The following is a 24,376-nucleotide window of genomic DNA, read 5'->3' as shown; positions in this document are numbered from 1 at the left end:
TGCCCAGGCTGGAGTAAAGTGGTGTGATCTTGGCTCACTGCAATCCTCGCCTCCTGGGTTCAAGCGATTCTCCTGCCTCAGCCTCCTGAGTAGCTGGGACTACAAGCATGCACCACCATACCCAGCTAATTTTTCTATTTTTAGTAGAGACGGGGTTTCACCATGTCGGCCAGGCTGGTCTCAAACTCCTGACCTCAAGTGATATGCCCACCTCAGCCTCTCAAATTGCTGGGATTACAGGCCACCACGCCTGGCCTATTTTCTTTAAAATAGGACAGATGCTGTGGCTCACATCTGTAATCCCAGCACTTTGGGAGGTTGAGGTGGGAAGACTGCTTGAGCTCAGGAGTTCAAGACCAGCCTGGGCAACATAGGAAGACCCCCATCTCTACAAATTAAAAAAGTTAGCCAGGTGTGGTGGCGCATGCCTGTAGTACCAGCTACTTGGGAGGCTGAGGTGAGAGGATTGCTTGAGCCCGGGAAGTCAAGGCTGCAGTGAAGTGAGTTAGAGACGAGAGCACTGCACTGCGGCCTGGGCAACAGAGTGAGACCCTGTCTCAAAAAAAAAAAACAAAGAGTTTTATAGCTTTGGCTCTTACCATTTAGGTGTTTGACCTATCTTGAGTTAATTGTTATGTGTGATGTGCGGTAGGGGTCCAGCTCCATTTGCACGTGTGGACACACCTTTTTATAGGCTGGGGAGCAGGCGTTAGAGGTGGAGTTACTTGCTTGCAGTCACAGCTGGCAAATGGAGGCTGAAGATAGCCGTTGTACCCTTTCTTTGAACTCTTATACCTGAGGGTCATTTATCTCTGATGCTGAGGACAGAAAAAGAAAGCCCTTGAGCAAGCCAGGCACCTGCAATCCCAACACTTTGGGAGGCCGAAGCAGGTGAATCTTGAGGACAGGAGATGGAGACCATCCTGGCTAACACGGTGAAACCCCATCTCTACTAAAAATACAAAAAATTAGCCAGGCATGATGGTGGGCGCCTGTAGTCCCAGCTACTCGGGAGGCTGAGGCAGGAGAATGGTGTGAACCCGGGAGGCGGAGGTTGCAGTGAGCCGAGATTGCGCCACTGCACTCCAGCCTGGGCAACAGAGCGAGACTCCATCTCAAAAAAAAAAAAAAAGCCCTTGAGCAATAATAAAACTAGGACTCTAGGGACATTACTTCTCAGGGGCAGGCCATGCTGTGTGCCTGTCCACATCTGTTTCCCCTCCCCTGCCCTCCCCAGCCTTTCTGTCCTCCTTCCCTCTTCCTCTCACCAAAGTTCTTCTGTGATTTTAGCCTGCCCCATGGCACATGACAGGCTCTTGCTGTCTGGGCCTCCTTGGGGTAGGTCCGCACAGGAGACCTTGCTAGGGCCATGCCAGACAGCCCAGATGTCTCTGTGCCCTGCCTTGAACCCTTTGGCCTCAGGGCCAGAAGCTCAGCCGTGGCAGGTCAGGGGCTGGCAGCTGAGCCATGTAAGGCTGGGAGCTTCTCTGAGCCTTGGGTGAGTAAAGGAAACCAAGTCCCTGATTTAGGAAGGCCAGAGCATTCCTCTCGCTGGCTGTGCGCCCATGAGCCGGGGACTATTAGAAGGCCCAATGGTACCTGCCTTTGTGGGACTTGTTGGCTGGGACCTGGGAAGGCCCGTGGTGTGTGTGCTTTGCTGTAAATTGTATCACTGTGGGACTGGACCCTCTGCCCCAGTCTGGCGCTGTCCTGGAGCACCTCGGCCACCAGAGGGCATGCTGGTCATAGACACTGCCCCTCCCTCCCCTCCCGACAATCTCCCACCAGTTCCAATCTCATCTTGAGCCACTACCTCTCAGGCACCCAGGGCTGCTGGCGGAATTAATTTGTACAGTGGTGGCATTGTAGTGAGTGGATGCTTTGGCCTTGTAACTGGTGCCATTGTGGTTTTTTTTTTTTTTTTTTTTTTTTTTGAGACGGAGTCTCTCTCTGTTGCCCAGGCTGGAGTGCAGTGGCGCGATCTCGGCTCACTGCAAGCTCCGCCTCCCGGGTTCCCGCCATTCTCCTGCCTTAGCCTCCTGAGCAGCTGGGACTACAGGCACCCGCCACCATGCCCGGCTAATTTTTGTATTTTTAGTAGAGACGGGGTTTCACCGTGTTAGCCAGGATGGTCTCGATCTCCTGACCTTGTGATCCACCCGTCTCGGCCTCCCAAAGTGCTGGGATTACAGGCTTGAGCTACCACGCCCGGCCTTTTTTTTTTTTTTTTTGAGACAGAGTCTTGTTCTGTCGTGCAGTGGTGCAGTGACACGATCTCAGCTCACTGCAAGCTCCGCCTACCGGGTTCCCGCCATTCACCTGCCTCAGCCTCCTGAGTAGCTGGGACTACAGGTGCCCGTCACCACGCCCGGCTAATTTTTTTTTTTTTTTTTTTTTTTTTTTGAGACGGAGTCTCGCTCCATGGCCCAGGCTGGAATGCAGTGGCCGGATCTCAGGTCACTGCAAGCTCCGCCTCCCAGGTTCACGCCATTCTCCTGCCTCAGCCTCCCGAGTAGCTGGGACTACAGGCGCCCGCCACCTCGCCCGGCTAGTTTTTTTTTGTATTTTTTAGTAGAGACGGGGTTTCACTGTATTAGCCAGGATGGTCTCAATCTCCTGACCTTGTGATCCACCCGCCTCGGCCTCCCAAAGTGCTGGGATTACAGGCGTGAGCCACCGCACCCGGCCATTGTTTACAATAAGTGCCAGACTTTGATGTTTGTGTGTTTCTTTGCTGTTTTGTTGCTGTGTTCACTCAGGTGTCGCTTGTATTTGGAACTCAGCTTTCACAATGGAATTGCTTTTGATACTACTCTTTGGCGTCTCAAGAAACTACATCCTGCATGATTGATACTCCGTGCTTCCTTTAATGACAGGCAGACCTCACCTTGTCTTGTGCCTTATAAAAGCCAGGCTCTTAGAAGTGGTGACACTCATAAACCAGCCTGAAGCTGCTGAATTGACCCATGTTATCTGACATCTATTAAGATTCTAGTAAGATTCTTTTTTTTTTTTTTTTTTTTTGAGACGGAGTCTTGGTCTGTCGCCCAGGCTGGGGTGCAGTGGCACAATCTCGGCTCACTGCAACCTCTACCTCCTGGATTCACGCCATTCTCCTGCCTCAGCCTCCCGAGTAGCTGGGACTATAGGCGCTCACCACTATGCCCGGCTAATTTTTTTTTTTTTTTTGTATTCTTTAGTAGAGACGGGGTTTCACCGTGTTAGCCAGGATGGTCTCGATCTCCTGCCCTTGTGATCCGCCCGCCTCGGCCTCCCAAAGTGCTGGGATTACAGGCGTGAGCCACCACGCCCGGCCCTAGTAAGATTCTTAATACACCCATATCCAGCTTGTTTTGCATTTGTTTCCAATTACCTACTAAGTTTTTACATTTTATATATATATATATATTTTTTTTTTTTTTTTTTTTTGAGACGGAGTCTCGCTCTGTCCCCCGGCTGGAGTGCAGTGGCGTGATCTCAGCTCACTGCAAGCTCCGCCTCCCGGGTTCCTGCCATTCTCCTGCCTCAGCCTCCCAAGTAGCTGGGACTACAGGCACCCGCCACCGCGCCCGGCTAATTTTTTTGTATTTTTAGTAGAGACGGGGTTTCACCGTGGTCTCGATCTCCTGACCTTGTGATCCGCCCCCCTCGGCCTCCCAAAGTGCTGGGATTACAGGCATGAGCCACCGCGCCTGGCCCTAGTAAGATTCTTAATACACCCGTATCCAGCTTGAATTTTTACTTGATTTTGCGTTTAATTGTTTCCATTTACCTACTAAGTTTTTACATAATATATTTTTTTATTATTTAAATAGAGATGGAGTCTCGCTATGTTGCCCAGGCTGGTCTCGAACTATTGGGCTTAAGTGATCTTCCCGCCTCAGCCTCCCAAAGTGCTAGGATTATAAGCGTGAGCTACCACACCTAGCCTTTACATGTATTTTTTATTTTTTTGGTTTTTTAAAATTTATTATTTATTTATTTTTTTTGAGATGGAGTCTCGCTCTGTCGCCCAGGCTGGAGTGCAGTGGCCGGATCTCAGCTCACTGCAAGCTCCACTTCCTGGGTTTATGCCATTCTCCTGCCTCAGCCTCCTGAGTAGCTGGGACTATAGGCACCCGCCACCTCGCCTGGCTAGTTTTTTGTATTTTTTTTAGTAGAGACGGGGTTTCAACATGTTAGCCAGGATGGTCTCGATCTCCTGACCTCGTGATCCGCCCGTCTCGGCCTCCCAAAGTGCTGGGATTACAGGCTTGAGCCACCGCGCCCGGCCTACATGTATTTTTTAATATATTTAATGGAATATAAGATTGATTTAATTGAAGAGTACATTTAGCTTTGTAGAAAACTGCCAAACTGTCTTCCAAAGTGGCTGTGCCATTTTGCATTCTCACCAGCGGTGAATGAGGGCTCCTGTGCGCCTGTGCTCCTCACCAGCATTTGATGTTGTCAGTACTTTGGGTTTAGGCCATTCTGACAGGTATGTTTTTTTTTTATTTGAGTTTTTGTTTCCCCAGAGATCAGAGAGTCTCACTGTCACCCAGGCTGGAGTACAGTGGTGCAGTCTTGGCACACTGCAGCCTCCACCTCCCTGGCTCAAGGGATTCTTGTGCCTCAGTCTCCAAGCAGGGATTACAGGCATGTACCACCAGACCCGGCTAATTTTTGGGGTTTCTCCATGTTGGCCAGGTTGGTCTCCAACTCCTGACCTCAAGTGATCTGGCCGTGTCCACCTCCCAAAGTGCTGGGATTATAGGCATGAGTCACCGCGTGTGGCCTCTTATTGTTGAGTTTTAAGAGTACTTTGTATATTTTAGAAACAAGTTGTTTATCAGATATACGTTTTTTTTTCTTTTTTTTTAATTAGTATTATTATACTTGAAGTTCTAGGGTACATGTGCATAACGTGCAGGTTTGTTACATATGTATACTTGTGCCATGTTGGTGTGCTGCACCCATCAACTCGTCAGCACCCATCAACTCGTCATTTACATCAGGTATAACTCCCCATGCAATCCCTCCCCCCTCCCCCCTCCCCATGATAGGCCCCGGTGTGTGATGTTCCCCTTCCTGAGTCCAAGTGATCTCATTGTTAAGTTCCCACCTATGAGTGAGAACATGCGGTGTTTGGTTTTCTGTTCTTGCGATAGTTTGCTGAGAGAGATACATGTTTTGTAGACATTTTCTTCAGTCCATGGCTTGTCTCCATTATCTTTTTTTTTTCTGAGGCAGTCTTGCTCTGTCACCCAGGCTGGAGTGCAGTAGCGCAATCTTGGCTCACTGCAAGCTCCACCTCCTGGGTTCACGCCATTCTCCTGCCTCAGCCTCCCGAGTAGCTGGGACTACAGGCGCCCGCCACCACGCCCGGCTAATTTTTTTTTTTTTTGTATTTTTAGTAGAGACGGGGTTTCACCGTGTTAGCCAGAATGGTCTCGATCTCCTGACCTTGTGATCCGCCCGCCTCAGCCTCCCAAAGTTTTGCTGGGATTACAGCCGTGAGCCACTGCGCCCGGCCTGGAGCTGAAATCTTAATATCAATAAAGTGGGAACTTCAGCCATGTAACTGATCAGGATGAACAAGGGAAGCCATCGTTTGCAGCAGATGCCAAACTTGGTTTTTCTCCTCTGACTCTTGATGTGGTTATTCCCTTCAACTGGCCGAGACCCAGGGGCTCACTGATGCTGGGGCTTGTCCTGGGTTCGACGGGGGAGTCTGTGGAATAGTGTAGGGTGTCCCAGCCACGGAGAACTCTCAGCTTGGCAGTTCACCCTCCATTTACAGGTGAAGACACTGGGGCCCTCCAGGCGCAGTGACCTAGGGGTGTGTGGCAGGTGGGGCAGGGACCCCAGTAGAGTGCAGACCTTACCTCCTCTGCCATTTCCACCTGCCCCTCATCCACTGTGCGGCCTGCAGGTGGTGCGTGGCAGGGTGTTGGTGCGTGGCAGGGTGTTGGTGCTTGACCTCCAGGATGTTGGGCAAAGCAGAGTCCTTGGACCCCGCGCAGTAGAGCTCAGCTTCTCCCCACAGGCCCCACGCCCAGTGTGTTCAGGGCATCCTCCTTGACATCTGGAGAGTGAGACTCAGGGTGGCCGTACTGACCCACTGGCCCCATACTCTGGAAGTACTCAGGGCCTGCTGGTCTGCCCATTGAAGGGCATGCCTTCAGTCCCCATGGGTCTGTGGGAGGGCTTTAACCAGTGCCTGGTTGGACAGGGCTCTTAGTGACTCCCTTACTAGAGTTCCCAGGGCCATTTGGCCACCTGCCTCCCGCCTCTGTTCCGGCTGAGGGACCTGGGCGCAGCTGCCAGCATGGGGACCAGGCCTCTGTCCTCAGGTGACTTCATTGCACTTGCTGCTACCTTCCCTTGCAGAATGGCAGAATTCCAGGAAACTTGCCCAGAGTAGGTGCCTCAAGTAGAAACAAGCCCAATGCATTTGCCATGGATATTTGATTCTCTAAAAGTCAGAGGTGGGAGGTGGAAGAGATACTTATTTAAACAGAGTTATACAGGAATAATTTCTAGAACTGTACATATGGAAAGTATTCAGTTTGATCAGTTTTGACCTAGGCACAGGCAGATTTCCTTTCATTACACTTTGCAGGTCCTGCATTTTTTTTTTTTTTTTAGATGGAGTTTCGCTTTTGTGGCCCAGGCTCACTGCAACCTCTGCCTTCTGGATTCAAGCGATTCTCTTGCCTCAGCCTCCTAAAGAGCTGGGATTACAGGCACCTGCTACCGTGCCCAGCTAATTTTTGTATTTTTAGTAGAGACGGGGTTTCACCATGTTGGTCAGGCTGGTCTTAAACTCCTGGCCTCAGGTGATCCACCCACCTCAGCCTCTCAAAGTGCTCGGATTATAGGCGTGAGCCACTGCACCCAGCCAGGTCCTGCATTTTTTACAAATTGAAAGTTTGGGGCAGGCGTGGTGGCTCACACCTATAATCCCAGCACTTTGGGAGGCCGAGGCAGGAGGATCACCTGAGGTCAGGAGTTCGAGACCAGCCTGGCCAACATGGCGAAACCCCATCTCTACTAAAAATATAAAAAATTAGCTGGGCACGGTGACATGTGCCTGTAGTCACAGCTACTCCCGAGGCTGAGGCAGGAGAATCACTTGAACCTGGGAGGCAGAGGTTGCAGTGAGCCGGGATCATGCTACTACGCTCCAGCCTGGGCAACAGAGCGAGACTCTGTCTCAAAAAAAAAAAAAAAAAAAAATCGTGGCAACCCTGCATTGAGGAAGTGTACTGGCACCATTTTTTTCGGCCAGCCTGTGCTCATGTAGTGTGTCTATATAATAATTTTGGTAATTCTTGCAATATTTCAAACTTTTTCATTATTATCTTTGTTATAGTGATCTATGACCAGTAGTTTTTGGTGTTACTAATATAAGTGTTTTGGGACATCGTGAACCGCGTCCATGTAAGACAGCAAATGAAATTGATAAATGTTGCGTATGTTCTGACTGCCCCGCTGACCGGCTGTTTCCCTCATCTCTCTCCCTTTTCTTGGGCTCCCTGATTCCCTGAGACACAACAATTTTGAAATTAGGCCAATTACTACCCTACCTCTAAGTGTTCCAGTGAAGGAGAGAGTCACACATCTCTCACTTTAAGCCAAAAACCTGAGGCTGGGTGCGGTGGCTCATGCCTATAATTCCAGCACTTTGGGAGGCTGAGGCAGTCGGACAACTTGAGGCCAGGAGTTCGAGACCAGCCTGGCCAACATAGTGAAACCCCATCTCTACTAAAAGTACAAAAAATTAGCCAGGTGTGGTAACACGCGCCTGTAGTCTCAGCTACTCAGAGGATGAGGCAGAAGAACCTCTTGAACCCAGAGGGGGAGGTTGCAGTGAGCCAAGATCGTGCCACTGCACTCCAGCCTGGGTGACAGAGTGAGACTCTCAAAAAAAAAAGCCAAAAGCTGGACATGATTAAACTTAGGAAGGCATGTTGAAAGCTGAGATAGGCTGAAAGTTAGGCCTTGTGTGCCAAACAGCCAAATTGTGAATGTAAAGGAAAAGTCCTTCAAAGGAAGTTCCAAGTGCTACTCCAGTGAATATATGAATGATAAGAAAGCAAAACAGCCTTCCTGCTGATAACAGAGAAGAATTTTAGTGGTCTGGAGAGAAGATCAAATCAGCGACAACATTCCCTTAAGCCAAAGCCTAATCCAGAGCAAAGCCCTAACTCTCTTCAGTTCTATGAAGGCTGAGAGAGGTGAGGAAGCTGCAGAGGAAAAGCGTGAAGCTAACAGAGGTTGGTTCATGAGGTTGAAGGGAAGAAGCCACCTCCATAACATAAAAGTACAAGGTAGAGCAGCAGGTGCTGATGGAGAAGCTGCAGCAGGTTATCCGGATCTGGCTGAGATCACCGATGAGGGTGGCTACACAATAGGTTTTCTTTTCTTTTTTTTTTTTTTTTGGAGACAGAGTCTTGCTGTGTTGCCCAGGCTGGAGTACAGTGGTGGAGCCTTGGCTCACTGCTACCTACACCTCTCAGGTTCAAGCGATTCTCCTGCCGCAGTCTCCCGAGTAGCTGGGTCTACACGTACACGTTACCATGCCTGGCTAATTTTTTATTTTTAGTAGAGACAGGACTTCACTATGTTGGCCAGGCTGGTCTTGAACTCCTGACCTCAAATGATCTACCTGCCTCAGCCTCCCAAAATGCTGAGATTACAGGCGTGAGCCACTGTGCCCTGCCTAGGTTTTCAGTGTGGGTGAAACAGCTTTCTGTTGAAAGAAGATAACATGTAGGACTTTCATAGCTAGGGAGGAAAGTCAATGCCTGTCTTCAAAGGACAGGCCAGGTCTGGTGACTACGCTGTAATCACAGCATTTTGGGAGGCTGAGGCAGGCAGATCATCTGAGGTCAGGAGTTTGAGACCAGCTTGGCCAACATGGCAAAACCCTGTCTCTACCAAAAATACAAAAATTAGCTGAGTGTGGTGGCATGTGCCTGTAGTCCCAGCAACTCAGGAGGCTGAGGCAGGAGAATCGCTTGTGCCTGTGAAGTAGAGGTTGCAGTGAGCTGAGATCACGCCCACCACAGCACTCCAGCCTGGATGACAGAGTGAGTGAGATTCTGTCTCAAAAAAAAAAAAAAAAAAAAAAAAAAAAAAAAGTGGGGGGACAGGCTGGCTCTCTTGTTAGGGGCTTATACAGCTGGTGACTTTAAGTTGAAGCCAATGCTCATTTACTGTTCTGAAAATCCTAGGGTCCTTATAAATTATGTTGAATTTACTCTGCCTGTGTTCTATAAATGGAACAACAAATCCTGGATGTCAGCACATATGTTTATAGCATAGTTTTCTGAATATTTTTAAGCCTACTGTTGAGACCTACTGCTCAGAAAAAAATACTTCTTTCAAAGTAATACTGATCAGGCCAGGTGCAGTGGCTCGTGCCTGTAATCCCAGCACTTTGGGAGGCCGAGGCAAGTGGATCACAAGGTCAGGAGTTCAAGACCAGCCTAGCCAAGATGGTGAAACCCCGTCTCTAACTAAAAATACAAAAATTAGCCAGGTGCCGGGGGCAGGCGCCTGTAATCCCAGGTACTCAGGAGGCTGAGGCAGGAGAATTGCTCGAATCTGGGTGGCAGAGGTTGCAGTGAACTGAGATCATACCACTGCACTCCAGCCTGGATAGAGTGACACTCTGTCTCAAAAAAAAAAAAAAAAAATCAAAATAATACTGATCATTGGCTGTGCGTGGTGGCTCATGCCTGTAATCCCAGCACTGTGGGAGGCCAAGGTGGCTGGATTACCTGAGGTCAGGAGCTTGAGACCAGCCTGGCCAACATGGTGAAACCCCATCTTTACTAAAAAAAAAAAATACAAAAATTAGCCGGGCATGGTGATGCATGCCTGTAATCCCAGCTACTTGGGAGACTGAGGCAGGAGAATCACATGAACCAGGGAGGTGGCGGTTGCAGTGAGCTGAGATTGCACCACTGCACTCCAGGCCAGGTGACAGAACAAGACTCCATCTCAAAATAATAATAATAATAATAATAATAATAATAATAATAATACTGTGCATTGACAATAGACCTGGTAACCCAAGAGCTCTGATGGAGATGCACAAGGAGATTAATTTTGTTTTCGTGCCTGCCGTCTTTAGTCCATTCATGTGGCTATAAAGGAATGCCCAAAGCTGGGTTAATTTATGAAGGAAAGAGCTTTATTTGGCTCATGGTTCTGTAAGCTGTACAGGAAGCATGGCACTAGCATCTTCTTCTGCTGAGGGACTCAAGCTGCAGAAGGGGAAGGGAAGCTGATGTGTGCAGATCACATGGCCAGACAAGTGAGAGAGAAGGGAGGTGCCAGGCTCCTTTTAACTATTAGCTCTCCCAGAGGCTAGTAAAGCGAGAACTCACTCATCACCATGAGGATGGCACCAAGCCCTTCCAGAGGGATTCATCCTGTGACCCAAACACTTCCCATTAGGTCCTGCCTCCAACATTGGGATCGAATTTCAACATGAGGTTAGGGATCCTCATATCCAAACCAAAGTGGATAATAGCACCTATTAACTCTGCATCCATTCTGCAACATGGATCAAGGAGTAATCTTGACTTTCAACTCTTATTGTTTAAGAAATGCATTTTGGGCCGGATGTGGTGGCTCACACATGTAATCCTAACACGTTGGGAGGCTGAGGCAGGCGGATTGCCTTTGCTCGGGAGTTTGAGACTAGCCTGGGCAACACGTTGAAACCCTGTCTCTACAAAAAGTACAAAAAATTACTGGGTGTGGTGGTGGGCGCCTGTAGTCCCAGCTACTCGGGAGGCTGAGGCAGGAGAATGGCATAAACCTGGAAGGCGGAGCTTGCAGTGAGCCGAGGTCATTCCACTGCACTCCAGCCTGGGCAACAGAGCGAGACTCCATTTCAAAAAAAAAAAAAAAAGAGAAATTAGCTGGATGTGACAACATGTGCCTGTAATCCCAGCTACTGGGGAGGCTGAGGCAGGAGAATTACTTGAACCCAGGAGGTGGAGGTTGCAGCCTGTGCACAGGTTCCAGCCTGTGCGACAGAGCAAGACTCATTCTCTAAAACAAAAAACAAAAAAACAAAAAACAAAAACAAAAAAGAACTGCATTTTATGGGGCTCTAGCTGCCTCAGATAGCAATTCTTCTGATCTGGGCAATGTAAATTGAAAACTTCCTGGAAAGCATTCACTATTCGAGATGCCATTAAGAATATTTGTAGGCCAGGTGTGGTGGCTCACGCCTGTAATACCAACACTTTGGGGAGGTCAAGGTGGGTGGACCACCTGAGGTCAGGAGTTCGAGACCAGCCTGGCCAACGTGGTGAAACCTCTTCTCTACTAATACAGAAACTAGCTAGATGTGGTGATATGTATGTGTAATCCCAGCTACTCAGGAGGCTGAGTCACAAGAATCGCTTGAACCCAGGAATGGAAAAGTTGCGGTGAGCCAAGATTGTGCCATTGTACTCCAGCCTGGGCAATAGAGCAAAAAAAAAAAAGAAAGAAAAAAGAAAAAAAAGACAGTGGTTTCTTAAGATGGAATCTAGTCTTGATGAAGATGCTGTGAACATTGCTGAAATGACAAGAAAGTAATGGCAGTTGTGGGCCATCTGGAGCAACCCCTGCCTTCACGCTGGCTGCAGTGGGGTGGTGCAAGCAGTGGTGGCAGGAGCAGCTGTGGGAGCAGCAGTGGCAGCAGTGGGTCCCCTGTGCCCCGCATTCCCTGGGCAGCTGACTGTACTGCTCCCATCCTTGTGCAGCCAAGCGGGACCCGCTCCCAGGCCTGGAGACTTGCCACTCCAGACCCTAGCTCCGGGTCACAGCTCTCACCTGCTGTCACAGTGGGGAGGGGTGTGCAGAGGAGACAGACAGTCCCCGGAGCCTGCCCCTGGGAGTCTCCCAGAGCCCGCTGCCCTGGGGGCCACCACAGTGGGGCCAGGCTGAGTTGCCTGCTGGTGGGGAAGCAGCATGATTGGGCATGGAGGTGCAGGCAGAGAGGAGCCCCAAGGTGGAGCTGGGCCTGGGGTGATGCTGCACCTGCATAAGGAGCATGGGGGCTGGGATGCAGAGCTTGGGTTATGCTTCAGGGCCCAAGGTGGGAAGTGGGAGCAGAATTCACTTCGGGGACCTGGACTGCGGTGTGGCCACTGCACCCACCTTGCTGATGGCGCCCTTCGGACTTTGGCCACCGACAAGCATAGGAGGGAGGCTGAATAGGGGCTGAGAACAGACTGGCACAAACAGCCTGGATGCCATGAACAGTGGTGGGAGACAGACAGGCTCCTGGGTAGGAGGGGTCTGGTTGGGGAGAGCCTGAAGCCTGGGGGCTGGCCAGCCAGTCCCAAGGACCAGAGGGGAAACTTGTGGTGCTTTTCCCTGGCCCATCCCTGGACCAGTCAGCACATGCTTCTTCCACTCTGAGGCCCATAAAAACCCTGGACTCAGCCAGACTAGAGCAGAGGACAGAAAGATGACAGGACAACCAGCTGCAGAGAGGAGCTACCCTCTTTGCTGAGAGCTGAACACTCATTGGGATGACCCGGCTGTGGAAAGGAGCTGCCCACTACGGGTCTCCTCTGAGCTGTCCTTCACTCAATAAAGCTTCTCTTTGTCTTGCTCACTCTCCATTTGGCTGTGTACTCATTCTTCCCAGTGACAGGGCAAGAACTCGGGACCTGCCATGGTGAGGCTGAAAGAGCTGTAACAAACAGGGCTGAAACATGCCCCTTGCTTGCCCTGTTGCCAGCGAAGGGAAGGAGAGAAGAGCTGTCGCTGTTTGGGGAGTCCAGACCTGGGTGCTCCCTGAGCCAGGGTTGTGACTCCCTCTTTGGGGCCCTGCAGTTCCTGGCATCACCCACCAAGCTTCCAGGCACCACTGCATTCCCCTGTGCCAGCTGGGCAAGCTGCTTGCGATGTGCTTGGTCCAGGTGCAGCCTTGCAGAGAACCAGCGCCTGTGCCAGCATCTGGAGTTGTCTGCCCTGCAGCGGCAGCTGGCGTGTCTGACTGTGCAGTAGCCAGACCCCACGCTCGCTCACACACTGCTCGCTGCTCCACACTAGGCTTGTCCTTGGCAGGCGTGGAAGCCCCAGGCTGGTAGCATAAGCCAAGCACAGTCTGCCAGACTGAGTGGTTGGAACAAGCCCAGTGGGCCCCAGCAAAACTTGGGCAAAGGTGCCACAAGACACAGAGGTTCCTGGCCAGAAAAGGGACACCCCAAAGATCCCGTAACAAAAGAATTTAGAATATTCTGTAAACTTAGCTGATAAAATAACATAGGTTTTAAGAGGACTGACTCCACGACTCCACTTTTTTTTTTTTGAGGTGGAGTCTCGCTCAGTCACCCAGGCTGGAGTGCAGTGGCGAGATGTTGGCTCACTGCAAGCTCCGCCTCTCAGGTTCAGGCCATTCTCCTACCTCAGCCTGCTAAGTAGCTGGGACTACAGGCACCCGCCACCACGCCTGGCTAATTTTTTGTATTTTTAGTGGAGACGGGGTTTCACCATGTTAGCCAGGATGGTCTCGATCTCTTGACCTCGTGATCCGCCTGCCTTGGCCTCCCAAAGTGCTGGGATTACAGGCGTGAGCCACCGCGCCTGGCCTTTTTTTTTTTTTTTGCGATGGAGTCTCGCTCTGTCACCCAGGCTGGAGTGCAGTGGTGCGATCTTGGCTTACTGCAAGCTCCGCCTCCTGGGTTCACGTGATTCTCCTGCCTCAGCCTCCCAAGTAGCTAGGCTACAGGCACCTGCCACCAGGTCCAGCTAATTTTTTTTGTATTTTTAGTAGAGACGGGGTTTCACTGTGTTAACCAGAATGGTCTCAATCTCCTGACCTTAAGTGATCCACCCACTTTGGCCTCCCGAAGTGCTGGGATTACAGGCGTGAGCCACTGCGCCTGGTCTGACTCCGCTTTTAAAAGTTCTACTGGGCTGGGCATAGTGGCTCACACCTGTAATCCCAGCACTTTGGGATTGCTAAAATACAAAAAATTAGCCTGATGCGATGGTGCACACCTGTAGTCCAAGCTACTTGGGAGGCTGAGGCAGGGGAATCACTTGAACCTGGGAGGTAGAGGTTGCAGTGAGCCAAGATCATGCCACTGCACTCCAGCCTGGCCGACAGAGTAAGACTCTGTCTCAAAAAAAAAAAAAAAAAAAAAAAAGTAAGTTCTACTGTGGGTAAAATGCTGACAAACATCATTGCATGCTACAGGGAAATCTTTTTTTTTCATTTTTTTTTTTTTTTTTTTTTTTTTTTTTTTTTGAGATGGAGTCTCGCTCTGTTGCCCAGGCTGGAGTGCAGTGGCCGGATCTCAGCTCACTGCAAGCTCCGCCTCCCGGGTTTAGCCATTCTCCTGCCTCAGCCTCCCGAGTAGCTGGGACTACAGGCGCCCGCCACCTCGCCCGGCTAGTTTTTTGTATTTTTTAGTAGAGACGGGGTTTCACCATGTTAGCCAGGATGGTCTCGATCTCCTGACCTCATGATCCGCCCGTCTCGGCCTCCCAAAGTGCTGGGATTACAGGCTTGAGCCACCGTGCCCGGCTTTTTTTCATTATTATTATTGTTATTATTATTATTTTTTTTTTTTTTGAGACGGAGTCTCGCTCTGTCTCCCAGGCTGGAGTGCAGTGGCCGGATCTCAGCTCACTGCAAGCTCCGCCTCATGGGTTTGTGCCGTTCTCCTGCCTCAGCCTCCCGAGTAGCTGGGACTACAGGCGCCCGCCACCTCGCCCGGCTAGTTTTTTGTATTTTTTTTAGTAGAGACGGGGTTTCACCGCATTAGCCAGGATGGTCTCGATCTCCTGACCTCGTGATCCGCCCGTCTCGGCCTCCCAAAGTGCTGGGATTACAGGCTTGAGCCACTGCGCCCGGCCTCATTTTTTAATTTGAGACAGGGTCCTGCTCTGTCACTCAGGCTGGAGTGCAGTGGTACCCTCACAGCTCACTGCAGCTTTGACCTCCTGAATTCAAGGGATCCTCCTACCTTAGCCTCTCAAGTAGCTGGGACCCCAGGCACATGCCACCATGCATAGATAATTTTTTAATTTTTACTTTTTATAGAGACAAGATCTCCTTTTATTGCCCAGGCTGGTCTGAAATTCCTGGGCACAAGTGATTCTCCCACCTCGGGCTTCCAAAGTGCTGGGATTACAGACATGAGCCACCGTGCCCGGCCTAGAGAAATATTTTGTGAAAAGAAGTCAATTGATGTGGTCAATGTCATTGTTGTCTTATTTTAAGAAACCGCCACAGCCATCCCAGCCTTCAGCATTCGCCATCCTAATCAGTCTGTAGGCCGGGTGGTAATCCCAGCACTTTGGGAGGCTGAGGTGGGCAGATCACCAGAGGTCAGGAGTTCAAGGCCAGCCTGGCCAACATAGTGAGACCCCGTCTGTAATAAAAATACAAAAAATTAGCCGGGCATGGTGACATGTGCCTGTAATCCCAGCTACTTGGGAGGCTGAGGCAGGAGAACCACTTGAACCCAGGAGGCAGAGGTTGCAGTGAGCCAAGATCGTGCCACTGCACTCCAGCCTGGGCAATAGAACAAGACTCTGTCTCAAAAAAAAAAAAAAAAAAAAAAAAAAAACCCACAAAACATATTAATCAGTCTGCAGCCATCGACATTGAGAAGACCCTCTGCCAGCAAAAAGAATACCATACCGAAGGCTCAGATGATTGTTAGCATTTTTTAGCAATAAAGTATTTTTAAATGAAGGTATATACTTTTTTCTTTAGGCATATTGCTATTATACACTTAATAGACTACAGCGTAACTTTTACGTGCACTGGGAAACCAAAAAAATATGTGACTTATTATAAAGTGCGGTGTATGCTTTGTTGCGGTGATCTGGAACCAAACCCGTAATGTCTCTGAGGTATGCCTGTGTGAGCCTGTGAAGCCTTCACCGCAATCGAGACCATGAACAGGCCTGTCACCCTGCTGAGGCCGTCTGCTTCTCTGGTCCCTCCCTGCCGCCAGGCAATCTCTGATCTGCTTTCTGTCACTATAGTTTGTGTTTCCTCGAAGTTTATAAACATGGACTTGCACAGTATGTTCTCTTTTTGTCCAGCCTCCCTCGCTTAGCATGATTACTTGGAGATTCATCCACAGAGTTGCGTGTATCAGTCATTCATTCCTTTCTTTCTTTTTTTTTTTTTTTTTTTTTTTTTTTGACGGAGTCTTGCTCTGTCCCTAGGCTGGAGTGCAGTGGCGTGATTTTGGCTCACTGTAACCTCCGCCTCCCAGGTTCAAGTGATTCTCCTGCCTCGGCCTCCAGAGTAGCGGGGACTACAGGCGAACACCACCACGCCCCGCTAATTTTTGTATTTTTAGTAGAGACGGGATTTCACCATGTTGGCCATGCTAGTCTCGATCTCTTGACCTCGTGATCTGCACGCTTCGGTCTCCGAAAGTGCTGGGATTACAGGCGTGAGCCACGGCGCCCGGCCAAACGCTGGGCTTTATTTTATTTTATTTTATTTTATTTTATTTTATTTTATTTTATTTTATTTTGAGACAGAGTCTCTCGCTCTGCACCCAGGCTGGAGTGCAATGGCACGATCTCGGCTCACTGCAATCTCTGCCTCCCGCGTTCAAGGGATTCTCCTGCCTCAGCCTCCTGAGTAGCTGGTATTACAGGCATGCACCACCACGCCCAGTTAATTTTATATTTTTAGTAGAGATGGGGTTTCTCCATGTTGGTCAGGCTGGTCTTGAATGCCCAACCTCAGGTGATCCACCTGACCTGCCTCGGCCTCCCAAAGCGCTGGGATTACAGGTGTGAGCCACCGAACCTGACCACGCCCAGCTACACCCAGCTAATGTTTTGTATTTTTAGTATAGACAGGGTTCCATCATGTTGGCCAGGCTGGTCTCAAACTCCTGACCTCGTGATCCGCCCACCTCAGCCTCTCAAAGTGCTGAGATTACAGGCGTGAGCCACCACCTGTTCATTCCTTTCTATTGTGCTGCATCGTATGGATAGACCACAATGTGTTCATCCGGTGATGAACGTTTGCATTGTTTCCAGTTTTGGGCTGTTACATGGAAAACCACTATGAATATTCATCTACAAGTCTTTATAGGGACATATGCTTTTATTGGTAAATATGAGTAGAAATAAATACTAATACAGTGGCTGTGTTTATGGTGGGTGTATGTTTAACTATTTAAGAAACTGCCGAACTGTTCCCAAAGTGGTTGTGCCATTTTGTGTTTCCAGCTGCTGTAGACGAGAGTTTCAGTTCCTCCCCGCCCTCGCCAACATCTGGTGCAGGCTTCTAATTTCACCCATTCTGATAGGTGTGTAGTGGTATCTTACTGTGATTTTAATTTGTATTTTCCTAATGTCTAATGATGTTGAACATCTTTTCTTTCTTTTTTTGTAGAGATGGAGTCTCCTCTTGTTGCCCAGGCTGGCCTGGAACTCCTGGGCTCAAGTGATCCTCCTCCCTCAGCCTCCCAAAGTGGTGGGATGACAGATGTGAGTCACTGCATCTGGCCTTTTTTGAGACAAGGTCTCTCTGTGTCATCCAGGCTGGAATTCAGTGGTGCAGTCTTGGCTCGCTGCAGCCTTGACCTCCCGGCTCAAGCGATCCTACCACCTTAGCCCCCTGAGTAGTTGGGCCCACAGGTACGCACCATTATGCTCGGCTAATTTTTTGGATTTTTGGTAGAGATGGGGTTTCACCATGTTGCCTAGACAGGTCTCCAACTCCTGAGCTCTAGCGATCTGCCCACCTCAGCCTCCCAAAGTGCTGCGATTACAGGCGTGCATGACCATGCTTAGCCAAAGGTCATTTGTTTTTTTCACATTGAACTCTGAGAGATATTTCTGGAGCCTGGATGTAAGTTTCTGACCCTACCAGCTTCCTCTAGCATGAGGCGGTGAGTTTCGGTTGGGGAGAGGGATGTGGCCTCCCATTCTAGGGCGCGTCGATGCAGAGTTCTCCTTGAATTCTCTCTTCTGAGTGCCCTCTGATGCGCTGGGCTCGGTGTGCTTTTGAGTTCCAGGCATCTGTCTCATTTCCTACCTTCTTGCTATATGCTTGGCTGCCTGGGCAGGTGTGGGAGGGATCGGGGAAGAAGTGCTGCCATCCTCTTGATTTTTTTTTTTTTCTTTTTTTTTTTTTGAGATGGAGTTTCACTTTGTCACACAGGCTGGAGTGCAATGGCACAATCTCGGCTCACTGCAACCTCTTTCTCCTGGGTTCAAGTGATTCTCTTGCCTTAGCCTCCCAAGTAGCTGGCATTACAGGTGCCCACCACCATGTCCAGCTAATTTTTGTAGTTTTAGTAGAGACGGAATTTTGCCATGTTGGCCAGGCTGGTCTCGAACTCCTGACCTCAGGTGATCTGCCCGCCTTGGCCTCCCAAAGTGCTGGGATTACAGGCATGAGCCACCGTGCCCAGCCCACCTCTTGACTTTTTAGCTTCCAGATGCCTTCGAAAGCTGCAGAAAACTGTGGGTCATTTCCCCGGAAAAGTAGAAACCAAACACAACCTCAAGCATGTTTTTAGGGATGCTCGCAGCCTACTGACCCAGTTCTACTTGGTTTGGGTTTAGAGATGGCACGGCTGCAGGTCTCTGCCAAGCTGTATGTGTTTTTCTTTAGACTAGATTTTGGGAGTGCCTTTCTGGGGCAAAGTGTTTCCAGTGCTCCTGCCATGCGTCACCCACATGGCCAGTGCTGGTGGAGGGAGGGGCCGCAGCTTCTGGCATCCGGTTGTTTGTAGTTTTTTTTTTTGTTTTTGTTGTTGTTGTTTTTTTGGACAGAGTCCCGCTCTGTTGCCGGGGCTGGAATGCAGTGACGTGATCTTGGCTCACTGCAACCTCCGCCTCCTGGGTTCAGGTGATTCTCCTGCCTCACGTTGCCTGGTAGCTGGGATTGCAGGAGCACACCACCATGCCTGGTTAATTTTTTTTTTTTAGTAGTGGTGGGGTTTCACCATGTTGGCCAGGCTGGTGTCAAACTCCTGACCTCAGGTGATCCACCTGCCTCGGCCTCCCAACATGCTGGGATTACAGGCATGAGCTACCCCACCCTGTCTTGTTTGTAGTTTATAACAGCTTTCCTGAGCTGTAACTTAATGAAGTCAACCCTTTTTGATTGTACAATTCTGCGTGAACCTTAGTGGATTCACAAGGTTATGCAGCCACCAGCACAATTTAATTCCAGAACATTTTCATCACCCCCGGAATTAACCTGCATGCATTAGCAGTCACTCCCATTTCCCATCCTCCAACCCCTGCCCCCCACCAGCCGACTTTCTGTTTCTGTAGATCTGCCTGTTGTGGACGTTTAATATACACAGAATCAGACGGCACGTGACCTTTTGCGATTGACTTCTTTCACCCAGCGTGGTTTCAAGGCTGGTCCGTGCGTTACTGTGGATCTGTAGGTCTTCATTTGTTATGGTCACATAATATCTTATTGTATGGATTTATCACGTTTTGTTTACCTACCCATCCATGGTGGACGCCGGGTTCTTTCCATCCTTGGGTGGTTGTGAATAATGCTGCCATGAACATTTCTAGACATCTCGTTTTGTCAATTAAAATTATTTTTAATTTAGTAGATGGGAAGTAGCACCTTGAGTTGTTTAACTTTGAGATTATGTGCTCATAAGGCTAAGCTATCTGACAAGTCCTCCCTCCTTGCGGGACCGTCTGGTTGTGGCTTGAACCTGTGTTGCTATGGAAGCCTGGTAGGTCCTCACTGATTTGGGGTGGGTGGTGGGCCTAGCACACCTGGGCTTGGACCAGTTGGAAGGGTTGCTTAGGGAGGCAGCAATGTCCACCTGGAGGGATGAGGCCAAGTCCAAAGGGCACAGTATTGGGGCCCGGGCTCATTCCTTGAGTTCCATTTGGCTACAGCTTCTGGAGGGAGCCGACGGGAGACGTGGGGAGACGATGCTCCTGGTTTGGAGAAGCTTGTCACTAAACGTCCTCAGAAAGGAAGTCAACAGGGCCTGTTTTGGGGAGAAGGCCAAACAGTGAGTTGGGAGCTGAGAGGAACAATGGGCTATTTGGGGTCAGGGGAGGGAGGTGTATCTGGGAGGACCTGTCCTGTGTGCCAGGGTGGGAGGTGCTGTGGCTTCAAGACCCCTGGCCCTGGGATGCCAGCTACTCAGGATGATGGGCCTAGATGGGCAGCCAGGAGGCTGAGGAGGCTGACGGCCTGGGCCTGGGCTTGGACAGGCTGCCTGGGTGGGGAGGCCTCAGGGAGCATTTTCAGCCAGGGTTAGCTGCCAGGCTTGGGCCAGACTCAGCCCCCTGACTTACCCTCCAGGGAGACATTTTGGGTCAGTGGGATCCCTTTAGAATCCCCTCCTCTTCCAGCTTCTAGACATTCAACATTCCTGGGTGGGGGCAGCACCAGCCTCCCTGTGGGACCCAGCGTGCGTGGGGTTTGTAAGCTGAAAATGTCTTTCTTTTTGCGCATAGGTGAAAGGACTTACCCTTTAGGAATAATTATTTTTATTTTTATTTTTTTTGAGATGGAGTCTCGCTCTGTCGCCCAGGCTGGAGTGCAGTGGCGCGATCTCGGCTCACTGCAAGCTCCGCCTCCCGGGTTCACGCCATTCTCCTGCCTCAGTCTCCCAAGTAGCTGGGACTACAGGTGCCCGCCACCATGCCTGGCTAATTTTTTGTATTTTTAGTAGAGACGGGGTTTCACAGTGTTAGCCATCTCCTGACCTCGTGATCCGTCTGCCTCAGCCTCCCAAAGTGCAGGGATTATAGGCATGAGCCACCGTACCCAGCCTCCTTTTGGTAATAATTTACTTATTTAACTTTTACCAGAGTGACTTCCCAGGCTCAGAAGCCCTCCAGCACTGCCTGCCGGCTGGTTAGATAGAATGTGGAAGTTTGATAAGGACCCTCTGTTCCAGCGGGAGTGGCTGTCTGCCTAATCAGCCCTCTCTGCCCTAACTTTCTCTTTCACAACTAAACGTGTGGAACTTGCCCAGAGGTTGGGGGCCAGGCCGGGGCGACCCACCCTGAGAGGCCCGTGGGTCCAGCCTGGTTGAGTCGGCTGTGCGGCCTGCGCTCTGGCTGGGGACTTTCCATTTCCCTTGCTGGTCACAGGATTCCTGGGAAAGCAGCCCTGGTGGGGGCAGCATTGTGGGAGGTAGTGGTGATAACACATCCCGCCTCCTGCACTGGGCCCCCTGTAGCCTGCACCCTGGCCTCGTGATTGTTTGGCCTCTTTCTTTCTGACACCCAGTAGAAGGGGAGGCAGAGTGAAGAGAGTACAGGTGCGGGGGCACAGGGCCCACAGGTAGCAGCTGGCAGCCTGAGAGCCTGCGGGAGTGGAGGAAGGGTAGCGGAGTTGCTGGGCCCCAGGACAGGCAGGGCACCCTCTGAAGCGGGGGTTGGAGGGAGGAAGAGGGGGACAGGGGAAGGACAGGGGTGTGGCCTGAGGAGCGGGGAGGCTGGACCGCCTGTCCACTTTGCTTCAGCCAGGGAGCTGGCCCTTGGGACAGGCTTTAGTTGCCAGCTCCATCAGCAGGATGCAGGCTTGGACCTGTTGGAGTCCTTGTTGGCCTGTGACCTTCCTCCCCTGTGTACATTTCAGGGAGCTCTAGAAGGCGGCAACAGGGCCAGGCCTGGCTGTGGCTGAGACCCTGGAGAAAGACTAAGGGGCTGTGTTGTGCCCTGTCAGAGAAGGCAGAGCCTCACAACCGCTTCCCTGAGGCTGCTCAGCAGCGGCCCCTCTGCCTTCCTGATCTCCTGGCACGGCAGCCGGAAGAGCTCACAGAATTACTTCTTCTGTAATTATTTATAAAGCAAGGTTTCTATGACGACTGGTTTCTGGTAGACGCTCTGGATTGGCGAGGCAGCCTCTTCCTGGCCAGATCGGGCAGCTCAGGAAGCTGGGGGTGGGGGGTGCTCCCCACCAAGCCCGGTGTGGCGGGGAGCTGGGACAGTCCTGGGTCAGGCAAGGACTGTGTGATGCTTCCCGCTCCCTCGCCTTTCTCTGCATCTGATCCTGGGATGTCCTAGCCACCATGGCTTTCCAGCTGAGCAGGTACTGCCAGTCATGGGCATGTCCGGGTCGTGCAGGGGCCACTGTGGGTGGATTGTTTGGGGACATTTGGAGGGGAGGGTTGGGTAGAGGGAACTCGGCCCCTGTGCCCAGCAGGCTGGCTGGTATCATGCAGCCAAGAAGGGCAGTAGGGCACCCGCCTGGCCCAGCTCTTACTGACCCCCAAGGTTAGGTGGTCAGCCGAAGCTGGGACAGGAAGTGCAGGCCTGGGTAAGCTGGGAGCCCCTGACAGGGACCAGGGCACTCCCCTGCCTGCTCTAGTCCCCGGGGAGAAAGGCACCTGGTTTTCTTTCTGGCCTTGCTCCTGAGGCTTCCCTCTGCTCCTGCCAGCTGGGCTGGGTTCGCTGCTGGGTTTGCTGCAGTTTCCCAGCGCTGCTGAGCTTCCCATCTGCGGTGGAGGGGGCGCTGTGGGCTGCACAAGGAGCCTCCTGGGTCAGTCCCCTGCTCCTGGCCAAAATGGAGGCTGGGAGTTCAGGGCCATTGTCGGCCTCTTCCCCTGTCCTGCTTGGGGGCCTGGAAGTGTCGCTGGAACTTTCCTTGGCCCAGCCCTTCCTCCCACGCTTCCCTCTTCTGGGATGCAGTGGCGTGTCTACAGGTTGAAGGAACTTCGCCGGAACTGCCTTAGGCAGCAAGTCAAAGAGGAGAAGCAGGGACTGGGCGCGGTGACTCACACCTGTAATCCCAGCACTTTCGGAGGCCAAGGCAGGTGAATCAACTGAGGTCAGGAGTTTGAGACCAGCCTGGTCAATACGGTGAAACCCCCATCTCTACTAAAAAATACAAAAATTGGTCGGGCATGGTGACGTGTACCTGTAATTCCAGCTACTTGGGAGGCTGAGGTAGGAGAATCGCTTGAACCCGGGAGGTAGAGGTTGCAGTGAGCTGAGATCACGCCACTTCATTCCAGCCTCGGTGACAGAGTGAGACTCCCTCTCAAAAAAAAAAAAAAAAAAAAAAGGAGAAGCAGGGCTGCTTGAGCTTCCATTTGGCAGAGTCCCCCATGGATAGAGGAGGCGTTTACGTGTGCCTCTGCCTGGACTTTGAGGCCCCATGCTCATCCAAACACCTGTTTTGTCCCTCAAGGCTGCCTGGTGTGAGGCCCCCGTCTCCCCATGCCATAAAGAGACCCGCTTCTCCTTTTCTTCCAGGAATGGCAACCCCTGTCCCTTGTCTACTCCTGGCCAAGGCAGCCTCTGCTGAGCTCCTGCAGGAAGCTCCGAGTGTCTGCGGCCCCAGGTGGTGGCTCCCAGCCATGAGTGGCAGCTGCGGCCCCATGATCGGGAACAATCTGCCCAGACACCTCTGTCCCACCCAGCTTTCCAGCTGAGGTGAGGGTGGAGCACGCGCACCTGGTGCTTGACCTCGGCTTTGAGGCCTTTGTCAGAAGGGGGAAGTAATAAGCACCTGCCCTGCAGGCCCCGTCCTGACCCACCTGGACCCCAGACCCCTACCTGGCTGTGCACCTTCAGGTGGGCACTTCAGCTTCCACTGTGGAGTAAAGGAAGCAAGGCTCACCTACCCCTGGTTACCCTGGGTTTCACGCAGTAATGTTTTCATTTCAACACTGACTTTTTTTTTTTTTTGAGACGGAGTTTTGCTCTTGTTGCCCAGACTGGAGTGCAGTGGGCGCAATCTCGGCTCACCACAACCTCTGCTTCCCGGGTTTAAGCGATTCTCCTGCCTCAGCCTCCCAAGTAGCTGGGATTACAAGCATGTGCCACTACGGTTGGCTAATTTTGTATTTTTAGTAGAGACGGGGTTTCTCTATGTTGGTCAGGCTGGTCTCAAACTCCCGACCTCAGGTGATCCACCTGCCTCTGCCTCCCAAAGTGCTGGGATTACAGGCGTGAGCCATCACACCCGACCATGAAAGTATAGTCATCGCCCTTTTTTTTTTTTTTGAAACGGAGTCTCACCCTGTGGCCCAGGCTGGAGTGCAATGGCGTGATCTCGGCTCACTGCAATCTCCGCCTCCCAGGTTCAAACAATTCTCCTGCCTCAGCCTCCCAAGTAGCTGGGATTACAGGAGCCTGCCACCACGCCCAGTTATTTTTTTGTATTTTTAGTAGAGATGGGGTTTCACCATGTTGGTCAGTCTGGTCTCGAACTCCTGACCTCATGATCCGCCCGCCTCAGCCTTCCAGAGTGCTGGGATTACAGGCGTAAGCCACTGCGCCTGGCCAGCACTGACATTTTTATGTCAGAGTCAGAGACACTGGTGGCACTCCCAGCTGGCCGTGTGCTGGGCTGTAGAAGGGGCAGGCAGGGTTCAGTGCCCTGCAGGGCTGCTGCCAAGGTCACTGCACAGGGGCCTGTCCGGGGCTGCCC

General features: G+C 51.2%; 3 protein-coding genes across 9 annotated transcripts in view; 2 read left to right on the top strand and 1 right to left on the bottom strand.

Annotated features, from left to right (window-relative positions):
- RPL22 (ribosomal protein L22) overlaps positions 1 to 24,376 on the top strand; it is a 286,932-nt gene that overhangs the window by 83,893 nt on the left and 178,663 nt on the right. Inside the window, exon 1 of one of the 6 annotated variants that reach the window (XM_050787445.1) lies at positions 1,573 to 1,576. The exons of 4 other annotated variants lie outside the window; for them this stretch is intronic. The gene's annotated coding sequence lies outside the window, so the exon portion shown is untranslated. Of the gene's footprint in view, positions 1 to 1,572; positions 1,577 to 9,534; positions 9,539 to 24,376 lie in introns of those variants that run through there. One more of the 6 variants, XM_050787499.1, reaches the window with a different exon arrangement.
- Positions 1 to 24,376, bottom strand: part of THAP3 (THAP domain containing 3) — a 399,270-nt gene that overhangs the window by 257,247 nt on the left and 117,647 nt on the right. The window lies entirely within an intron of this gene.
- Positions 1 to 24,376, top strand: part of ACOT7 (acyl-CoA thioesterase 7) — a 193,562-nt gene that overhangs the window by 72,769 nt on the left and 96,417 nt on the right. Inside the window, exon 1 of one of the 2 annotated variants that reach the window (XM_050787355.1) lies at positions 21,880 to 22,030. The exons of the other annotated variant lie outside the window; for it this stretch is intronic. Within the exon in view, the coding sequence (XP_050643312.1) occupies positions 22,011 to 22,030 (20 nt within the window). The 5' untranslated portion in view covers positions 21,880 to 22,010. Of the gene's footprint in view, positions 1 to 21,879; positions 22,031 to 24,376 lie in introns of those variants that run through there. 2 annotated transcript variants of the gene reach the window in all.

Source organism: Macaca thibetana, chromosome 1 (genome assembly GCF_024542745.1).
Source record: "Macaca thibetana thibetana isolate TM-01 chromosome 1, ASM2454274v1, whole genome shotgun sequence".
NCBI classification, from domain to species: Eukaryota; Metazoa; Chordata; class Mammalia; order Primates; family Cercopithecidae; genus Macaca; species Macaca thibetana.
Note: the sequence above shows the minus strand (reverse complement) of the source record. Positions and strands in the feature narration are given on the sequence as shown.